We start from the raw sequence: 9989 nt of genomic DNA on the forward strand, positions 1-9989 counted from the left end.
ACAATAATGAGTATGTGGACCCTTGAGTTTACTCCTAACATGGATGTATGCGTACCCAATGCACAAAATATAGTTTGTTTTTTTTTTAAAGATTTTATTTATTTATTCGACAGAGAGAGAGACAGCCAGCGAGAGAGGGAACACAAGCAGGAGGAGTGGGAGAGGAAGAAGCAGGCTCATAGCAGAAGAGCCTGATGTGGGGCTCGATCCCATAACGCCGGGATCACGCCCTGAGCCAAAGGCAGACGCTTAACCGCTGTACCACCCAGGTGCCCCCAAATATAGTTTTTTAATGTTGTACAATACATATAAAATTCAAGATCAGAGCCATCTCTAAGTGCACAGCCCCGCGGCATGAAGCACGCTCACCCCGTCCTGCAGCCACCCCCACCCTCCATCTCCAGAACGTTCCGTCTCCCCACACGGAGACGCTGTCCCCAGGAAGCACAGACTCCCTACCCCCAGCCCCAGCCCTGGGTCCCACCAGCTCCTTTCTGTCTGTGTGGACAGGACGCCTCTGGGGACCTCCTGGGAGTGGGGTCCTACGGGATATGTCCTTCTGGGTCTGGCTCCTCTCGCTGAGCCCGGTGTCCTTGGGGTCCGTCCACGTCGTGGCCGGTGTCAGGGTCCCTTCCATTCTAGGGCTGGGTCATGTTCCAGCGTGTGGACGGGCCGCACTGTGTGTCCTTCATCCATGGACGGACACTTGGGGTGTTTCTACCTTTTGGCTGCTGTGAACACAATGTACAAATATCTGTCCAATCCCTCTTAATTTAAATGTTATAATTTTGCATATAATAGTATATACATACACATACATATGGTAACATGGATATGGGCTGGTAGAGCAGGGAGGCATGGGGCAGGAACCACAAGACTGTTCTGTCACGGCTGCCATGTGGCTTGTAAGTATCTCATTCACTTACTGTTGGTGTGTGTGTGTGTGTGTTTTAATTTTAAAACTTTTTTTTAAGTAGGCTCCACGCCCAGCGTGGGGCTCAAACTCATGACCCTGAGATCTAGAGTTACACACTCCATGGACGGAGCTGGCCAGGTGCCCCACTTATCACTTATTCTTGCTTATCTCCCCCAGTAGGCTGTGAGCTCCAGGGGAGTCAGGATGGGACCCCCAAAGTAAGGGACTCCATGTGTCTGGTGAATGAATGAACAGCACCTCCCATGACCCATTGCTCTACGACAGGCCTGGCAAACTTCTTCTGTATCGAGCTAACTAGTAAATATTTTTGGTTTTGTTGGCCGTAAGGTTTCATGGGCATGACTCTCCTGTACTATTATAGCCAGAAAACATGAGAGTCCTGATGTTAACAAGTGGAGGTGGTTCCGTGCCAATAAAACTTTATTTACCCACACACAAATGTGAATGTCATATAATTTTCATGTGCTGTAAAATAGTCTTTTGGGTTTTTTTTCAACTATTTAAAAATGTAAAAACCATTCTAAGCTGTACCAAAAACAACAGCAGGGGGATGTGATCTGCAGGCTGATGCCAATTCCGTAACATTTGAATGTTTTGATCAAATGTGTCACCTTTCTACTCAGAAGTATACATTTATGTATATATATTATATATGTATATATAATCTTTTAAGACTGGAGTCAGACACATCCCGCCTTGTATCCTCTCTGCCGTGACTTGCTGTGCACCCTCAAGGAAGTTGCTTTCCCCCTCTGATTCCAGGCCTGCAGGCTGTGAGGTGCAGACAGTCACAGCACACACTAGGGTCTCTCACCAAGACTGGACACAAGGAATGACCGTATGTCATTCACTCACCGGTATGAGCAGGAACAAGAGTGGTTAGCCCACCTGAGAGAAGCTGGAACAGACACCACTTGGCTAAGTTGCCAACCAGCCTGTACTGTGCCCACAACTACTTTCTGGGATGGAGTCCGAGTTGCATGTAGGTGACCACTGGGAGGTCCCTTACCTCAGGGGCACTGAAGCCACAGGGAAGGCTCTGAGCTGACCGCCCCCTCCCTGCTTTTGCTCAGGATCTGTGCGGGCAGCAGCCTCTGAGGGCTCCCCACTGATCCCTGCTTTCTGCTCTTCCTGGCCCGGTGAGACCTACCACCGTGTGCCTGGCTTCCAACCAATAGAGTGCAGCAGGGTGAAGGGGTGTCACTTCTGTGATGAGACTGCAAACAATTCTGAGACGGCGGATTCTCTCCCTGGGTCTGACGGAGTGTGTGGTCACGTCGGGGGGGCCCACGTGGCCAGGAACTGAGGCCCTCCCGCCAACAGCCCCAAAGGAACTGGACGCCACCAACAGCCAGTGAACGGGCTTGGAAGCGGATCGCTCCCTGGAGGAGCCCTCAGGGGCGCCCCCGTAGCTGGCGGGCATGCCGACTGCAGCGTTGAGACGGCGTGACCAGAGGACCCGGCTAAAGGGTAACAAGCGTGTGCTGTTGGAAGCGGCTACGACTGGGCTACCTTGTCACACACCAATAGCTAACAAATATAACCGCCTTAGGCAGGGCATCCCGGGGCATCGTTTAAACTGGGTGACATTTAGCCAGTGCCATCTGTTTACCTGGGACGCACAGGGCGCCTTCCGCGCGGTGGCCGCTAGAGGCCCCTGGGTCCACCGCGCAGTCGCTCCCGGGACCGCCCCTCTGGCCGGCGGGCCAGCCCCGGCCCCGGCCCCGCCCCCCGGCCCGCCCCCCGGCCCAGAAGGCCTCGCAGGGACAAGGCCCGCGCGTCGCGAGCCGAGTCCAGGTGCGCGTTCCAGCCGCAGCATGAGCGCCCCCGCCGCGCCCCCCATCTTCGCCCCGGGCGAGAACTGCAGCCCCGCGTGGCAGGCGGCGCCCGCGGCCTACGACACGGAGGACATGCACCTGCAGATCCTCGGCAAGCCGGTGATGGAGCGCTGGGAGACCCCCTACATGCACGCGCTGGCGGCCGCCGCCGCCTCCAAAGGTAGCCGGGGGCGCAGGGGTACACTGAGGCTGAAGGTCGATCAGATTCGGGGTCCAGCCCGCTCTCCAGCTGAGGTTTACCCGCGCCTCTCCGTGCCTCTGTTTTCCCGCTTGCAAACTGAGGCCAGTGGGGGGCAACGGGCAAATAAAAGGGGGTGCTGCAGGCACGCGCTTGCACATAGTAGGCGCCTCCTAAATACCGGAACCTCCTATCCAAGCGTAACGGGCCCCCACACCGCATGGGGACGACCTCCGGTGGAGCTCAGCCGCTGCGCCCGCATGAGGTTCGGAGGCGGGGGCGACCGAGTGGGGGGCGCTGCCCTGGCACACACGGGGAATGCTCCTGCCCGAGTCCCCAGAAGTCCCGCCCGGGCTAAGAATAGCTCCGGGAAAGCTGAGGCTGGGCAACAGCTGCAGAGGTGGCCCTGTGCCTCGGTCAGAGGCTGAGGGGGCTGCCAGGGGCGGGGCGTGGGTCCTCCGGGTATCCGCGTTTCTACCTGGCAAATGAGCTTATCCAGCGTCCCTGCGTAGTTAGGGTGTTCCCCTCACCTGTCCTTGGGCCAGTGGGGACCCACCTCCTCCCCAGTTGTTCCAGGCCTGAGGCCTCAAACCCACCCCCCCTTCACTGTAGCAAGGGTGGGAGGGTAGAGAAAAGTAACCAACTCAAGAGATAAGCACCACCAGGGCTCAAAGTCCAGGGTCTGACCTCCCCACTGAGGCCAGGCCTAAAATCGGCTGCCCACGCCTCCCTGGCCCCTGGCCAGAGCCCACACTGTCTGCTCAGAGCCACTGTGTTCCAACCCCCCCCCCCCGGCCCCCGCCTCTGCCCCACTTGTGCCTTCCTGGCCTTGTGGCAAACATTTCTCTGCAAAGGCCCTGCCCCTGTGCCCCCTCCTCCAGGCAGCTGGCCAGCCCCAGCCTGGCGTGATACCGGGCTCTTTGTGTGACCAGGGGGCCGGGTCCTGGAGGTGGGCTTCGGCATGGCGATTGCGGCCTCCAAGGTGCAGGAGGCCGCCATCGATGAGCACTGGATCATCGAGTGCAATGACGGCGTCTTCCAGCGGCTCCAGGACTGGGCCCAGCGGCAGCCACACAAGGTGCCCACCTCTGCCTGTCCCCAGTGGGGGTGGGGGCCTGGGTAGCCGCAGATGGAGGAAGTGGTCTTCTCCCCGGGGAACTCCTCTGCCCTCTCCCTTAGAGCAGGTGGGGAGAGCCTGGACACCTGGGACCCTTTACCTTTTTGTCCTCCCCTGCCCCTAGGTGGTTCCCTTGAAAGGCCTGTGGGAGGACGTGGCGCCTACCCTGCCAGACGGACACTTTGACGGTGAGGGGCTTGGGAGCTGGGGGAGGGGGAGCCTCTGCCTGAATGTCCACCACTAGCCCCGTCCTTGGCTTGCGGAGGGACCTTGTAGGGAACACCCGCAGCAGGCCCCTTTAGAACAGCTGCAGGGGACGCTGTCCCGGGGACGCAGCACGTGGCGAGCTCTGGGCGAAGCCGGGCTCCACGTGCACACACCGTGGCCCTGAGTTCTGGCCCCCACTTCCCATGCAGGGATCCTGTATGACACATACCCGCTGTCTGAGGAGACCTGGCACACGCACCAGTTCAACTTCATCAAGGTAGGACCTGCTTGGGGGAGGGGGAACGGTCACCCCCCAGGGGTGAGTGCAAGTGGCACCTCTCCTTCCTGTTTCTCTGACCTGCTGGGAGGTGGGAGGCTCCCCGGGCAGTGGCTTCTGCACATTCCCTAGACCTCCCTCCTGACCACTGTCCCCTGCCCAGAGCCATGCCTTTCGCCTGCTGAAACCTGGGGGCATCCTCACCTACTGCAACCTGACCTCCTGGGGGGAGCTGCTGAAGTCCAAGTACTCGGACATCCTCACCATGTTCGAGGTGTGCAGCCCGGGGGCTCCCTGTGGGCCCCTGCCCCAAGCCAGACAGCAACCTTGGGGCTACAGCAGTAGCAGCCTGTGACCTGGGGAGGGGCCCTGGCCTCAGGAGCTGATCTCCTGGGTGGATTGTGACTCTACTTAGAAGTCAGGTACGGGGCTCTCAGCCGCACCACCGACCTTCCCCGGCTCCCCAGCGCCCTCAGGACACGAGGACACAGCCCAGGCTTCCCCCCTCACTCTGTGCTCCTCCACCCAACAGGTCTTTATTGGTTTAGGGAGGCTGTCCCTGCTGTGTGGAGGACGTGCGCTAGGCAGCCTGCTGGCGCCCCTGGATACTCAGGACCTTCCTACCTGAGTTTAGACACCTGGAGGATGCCCACCCGGACCTGGGCTCCCTGTTCTGTCAGTCAGCAGTCAGGCTGCCGCGCCCAGCTCCCAGGGGCCTTGGGAATTGTGAATGCCGTTCTAGGAAGAGTAGGCTCCGTGGGTGTCTCATGAGGCCCCTCGGCCCTGCAAGTGACCTGCCGCCCCCTCCCCCCAGGAGACACAGGTGCCCTCCCTGCTGGAGGCAGGCTTCAGGCGGGAGAACATCCGCACAGAGTTGATGGAGCTGGTCCCACCCGCCGAGTGCCGCTACTATGCCTTCCCGCGGATGGTCACACCCCTGCTCACCAAGCACTGAGACCGCTGGGCCTCCGGCTCAACCACCGCTGGGCTTCAGTCCCGTCCCCAAGCCCCCACTCAGTGCCTCTGCAGCCCGGAGTGCAGGCTCTGGGCTCTCACAGCCCTGGGTTCGGGTCCAGACGCACACCCGCAGGGGGACGGAAGGCAAGCGTCCCGGACCTTCCCTGCAGTGGGGATCCCACGACCCTCCTGTCCACGTGCTTGAGGATAAAATAAATGCTAACCCTGGGCTTGCCCAACCTGCAGGACCGTGTGAACGTGTGCTTTCACGGACTTCTCCTGCCCCTTCAAAAAGTAAAAAAACAAAACATCATCGTCTGTAAAACGGACCTCCAGGGAGACAGTGGGCCACTCTGCCCCAGTAGCTCTGCACTGCACGTGACCCTGCATGTTACCCCCGCCCCCCGCCCTGCAGGACCGGTGGATCCTCAAACCCCCTCCCTCAGTTGGCTACAGGGGGGTGGCGCTTGTCAGGGCCACACAGCCTGAGTCCCTGGTCCCACGCAGTCAGGTCAGGGTGAGAGCCTTGAAACAAAGCAAAACCTTTAAACCCAGCCGTGCTCCCCAGGATGCTCACCTCACCCCTAGATGTGTAGAGCACTGCCCTGACGCCCCCACCATCCCCCGCTGCCCACACATGACGCAGAGAGGGGAGGTGGAGGCGAGCTGGGGTATGGGTTTATTGGCCGTCCTGAGGGGCGCTGCAGGGGCGCAGCAGGGGCGTGGCAGGAACCAGACAGCCGGCGCTACCTGGCCCGGCGCTACCTGCGGTACCAGATCCTCAGTTTCCTCTCCCTCTTGATCTTTCTCTGCAACTGCAGGATGCCGTACAGCAGGGCCTCGGCTGTGGGGGGGCAGCCTGTGGGCGGGACCGTGCCTCAGCCTCCCTGCTGATGGGGAGGGGGCGGAGCATTCGGGCCCAAGTGGGAGGTGGGTCCACAGCTCATCCTGGACCCTTCGAGGGCAGCCAGGGCCCCCCCAGACCAGTGATGGATTCTGGGACCTGTGCCCATCCTCCCCACTGACTTGTCAAAGGGGCTGCTTGTCAGAGGGAGGGGTCTGACCTGGGGCCCCCAGTCCAGCACCTCCTCTAGCCTGTACTGCCCAGGCTGGGGGTGCGGCCCCTCACAGGGAAGGAGCTGCCTGAGTTATAACCCTGGCAGTCAAGCCACGGGCAGTGGGGAGGACTCGGCTGCCCATCCTGGGCGCAGTTGCCCTGGGAAGACAAGTGTGGGTGGCCTCCTGACCCCAGGCCACACCAGCCCCTGGTGGCAGTGGGCCACTGAAAGCAGGGGTGGAGGGGCAAGCGGAGGGGGCAGAGTAGCCAGGCCGGGCAGGGAGGCCCACACGGCCCACAGAAGGGGAAGCCCTGGAGAAATGTACCCTACAGTCCCCGTGCCCACCACCTGCCGGAAGAAGCAGAGGAACAGGTCCCCTAGGCGGTGACCTGTCCAGGACCTGAGGGGCCTGAAGGACAACCACAAGCATGGCCAGCCCTTTACCCCCAGCTGGCCCTGGGCCCAGCATCTCGCAGTACCGTCCCAGGAGTCCGCCTGATGGAGGGCCTGAGGCTCTGAGTGGAGACCTGTCCCCGGTCACACACCCAACAAGGCAGCTAAGCAGGGCCTGGCCTCGGGTCTGCAGGGTGGAGTCCCAGGTGTCCTCCCCCACCAGACGGGCCCTGTCCCCCCCATGATGGGGGCCACCCCGGGGGCCTGGCGTGGCTAAGGCCCTCAGTAAACATCTGCAGGACGCTAAACAAATCACCATCCAATGTCCTTTTGAGGATTGCCAGAACGTGATCTAAGCTTTCCCAGGGAACCTGGATTCGGGGCCTTGAGTGTCCTCTGCTCTCTGGGCCTTGGGTCAGCTTTCTGTGCGGGCACTAGGAGCCCAAGAACACGGGGCCTTTGTCTGCAGGCTAAGCACTGTCGGCTGACCCCTGACACTGCAGGGGAAGAGGCCCCGAGGCCTGAGCGTGGCCAGACAAAATACAGCATGTCGAGCCGAACGTGGGCTTCAGACCACCAGCATTTCTCCAGTATGAACGCACCGCAGACATCCCCTGTTCTCCTGACAGATGTAACTGGGGCCCTACACTTTTATTGGCACAACCTGACCACCCTGGCAATCTGGGGTCCGAGGGAGAACGAACCCCGGGCACAGCGGTCCTGGTCTCCGGAACCAGGCTCTCCTCTAAAGCTGTGTTCCACAGGTTTGCACCGAGTAGGTGGCACCCGCGAAGGGTGGTATGAAGACGGTCCCGGGTCTGCAGGCCCACCCAGCTCAGGCTAAGCCCACAGCACCAACGGGCCCAGGTCTCTTCAGCGGGGGGGCCTTCGAGGGACAAGGGAAGAGCAGGCTGGGGCTTCCCTCTTCTGCTTGGACCTCCATCTGCTCGTCCTGAGAAGAGGGGCCCATCGCCTCTGTGGGCACGTGGGGCCCTGCGACATGGGAGGGGTGGGCTCACCTGGGACGTAGATGTCCACGGGCACGATGCGGTCACAACCCCTCACGACAGAGTACGAGTAGTGGTAGTAACCTCCTCCGTTGGCACAGCTGGGCGGGGGGGGCACGGTGAGGGCCACGCTGTCCCCCCCCGCCCCACCCCCCATGTGCACCGCCTTCAGGAGCAAACGGGTGCCAGGAATGGGCGGGAATGGGATGTGGCGTCCCAGAAGAGAGAACGGCCACCTGAGATCTTCTGTGGGCCCAGGGAGAGGAGAAGCCCACAACACTCAGGGAGGGAACCAGACACAGAAGGCCACACAGCGTGTGAGTCCATGTGTGTGACACGTCCAGGCTCACCCACAGCCAGGAAGGAGGCTCGTGGGGGCCGGGGGCTGGGGAGCGGATGGGAGAGGTGACAGCTGATGGCGACAAGGTTTCTTTGGAAGACGATGGAATATTCTGGAACTAGGGGCTACAGCTGACAGCACCGTGAATACGAGGACTGTCACGGAACAGCGCACTTGAACAGGGCGGACTCTGTAGCCCAAGTTCTACCTCACGGAACAGTTAGGTGAGGAAGCAGCTGCTGGCAGCGTGGAAAAGGGACTGGGAGAAGGTGGCAGGCAGGAGGGCAAGGAGCGTGCAAACGGCCCACGGAGCAGGGTGCCGTTTCCGTCCATGAAGCAGGGACAGGGACAGAACAGGGGTGACTCTGAGCGGCACAGGAGGGGTGCCCTGGGGAGGGGCTGCGGGGTGTGCTAGGGTCCAGATGCCCCTGTGACCGCGGCAGAGGGAGTGGAGACGGGCAGGAGGCGCACCCGCGTGTCGCACGCACTCACCTCCCCATGGACACGACGTAGCGTGGCTCTGGCATCTGGTCATACACCTGCAAGAGATGGGGGCGGGGGTCTGGGTGCGGCTCGAGGCTGGGTGGCAGGTGGCGGGCCTCGGAGCCGGGCCTACCTTGCGGAGCGCCGGGGCCATCTTGTTGGTGAGCGTGCCGGCCACAATCATCACGTCGGACTGGCGCGGGCTGGCACGGAAGACCACGCCAAAGCGGTCCATGTCATAGCGGGGTGCGGCCATGTGCATCATCTCCACAGCGCAGCACGCCAGGCCGAAGGTCATGGGCCACAGGGAGCTCTGCGGGGGCAGGGCACTCAGCCGCGGGGGATGGTACCACCCCCACCCGCCAGCTCAAAGCCCATCAGCCTGGCCTCCCCACGGCAGCCACGCCACCTCCAGGCTCCGAAGGGCCCTCAGATGCTTGTCACGGGCCCATGTGCTCAACAGGAAGGTAAAGCAAGCCACACGTGGGTCAGTACTTGCCAGCAGCCACGTAACCAAAAACATAAAAAACCCAAGCCCAGATGAAATGAGTTTTAATGACCTAGTTCACATAACCCAGCACATCCTAGATCCCATCCTTCCAACATGGGCATGCGCTGCTCCGAGTGCCTGGAAAGGCACACATAGCACAGGTCTAGACCCTGCAAGTGACTCGTTCATAACACTTCCTCATGTCCAAGGACGCCCAATACCTTTTCCTCCAGGAAGGCTTCTTGGATGCCCTTGGCCACCCTCTGACCATTTCCTCCATGCATGCGGTCCTCCTTTCCCCCTGCCGTACTCCCCTGCCAGAGCCTTCTCTGCTGTCTGTCTCACCGGGGACCTGGACACGTCACAGCCGCCCCACTTTGTGCTAATGCGGGCGACCCTGACAGCATCTCAGGTTTGCACAGTTAGGACCAACACGGCAGTGGGCGCCTCTGGGCTGGGGCTGCAGGCCCTAGCGGGACGTTCACCATGGCCCCATCGGTTACACAGACACAGGCACACAGGAACGACCTGCCCCTGGGCAGCCCAGCACACCGGAAGAAGCTACTGCCCTGTTAATCAGGGGGAGACACAGACATGCACACAACACGCAGACTGTACTGGGGGCGGGGGAGTGTTTTCGGGTTTTTCCCAGGAAGGGGCCACTGTTCTAGGCACGCACTACTTTCCCAGTTAAAATCACTTCTACA

At 60.9% G+C, this 9989-nt stretch overlaps 2 protein-coding genes across 4 annotated transcripts in view; one reads left to right on the forward strand and one right to left on the reverse strand.

Moving 5' to 3' along the window:
* The first annotated feature begins 2676 nt into the window (after positions 1–2676).
* On the forward strand, positions 2677–5756 carry GAMT (guanidinoacetate N-methyltransferase). 2 transcript variants are annotated; one of them, XM_040629741.1, is made up of 6 exons: positions 2677–2935; positions 3886–4031; positions 4195–4258; positions 4487–4554; positions 4718–4828; positions 5369–5756. In XM_040629741.1, exons 1-6 carry the CDS (start codon positions 2755–2757, stop codon positions 5507–5509), a joined length of 711 nt encoding a protein of 236 aa, XP_040485675.1. In that variant the 5' UTR covers positions 2677–2754; the 3' UTR covers positions 5510–5756. The 2 variants fall into 2 exon arrangements, with proteins under 2 accessions (XP_040485675.1, XP_040485676.1); XM_040629742.1 differs by lacking the exon at positions 4718–4828.
* A 411-nt stretch (positions 5757–6167) lies between these two features.
* Positions 6168–9989, reverse strand: part of NDUFS7 (NADH:ubiquinone oxidoreductase core subunit S7) — a 6809-nt gene continuing 2987 nt past the window's right edge. For both annotated transcript variants that reach the window (XM_040629754.1, XM_008711200.2), the window contains 4 exons: positions 8926–9105; positions 8802–8848; positions 7982–8070; positions 6168–6370 (listed from right to left, as the gene is read on the reverse strand). In XM_040629754.1, coding sequence (XP_040485688.1) covers positions 6273–6370; positions 7982–8070; positions 8802–8848; positions 8926–9105 — 414 coding nt within the window. In that variant the 3' untranslated portion in view covers positions 6168–6272. The remainder of the gene's footprint in view (positions 6371–7981; positions 8071–8801; positions 8849–8925; positions 9106–9989) is intronic.

The sequence above is a fragment of the Ursus maritimus genome, unplaced genomic scaffold (genome assembly GCF_017311325.1).
Source record: "Ursus maritimus isolate PB19 unplaced genomic scaffold, ASM1731132v1 scaffold_14, whole genome shotgun sequence".
NCBI lineage: Eukaryota > Metazoa > Chordata > Mammalia > Carnivora > Ursidae > Ursus > Ursus maritimus.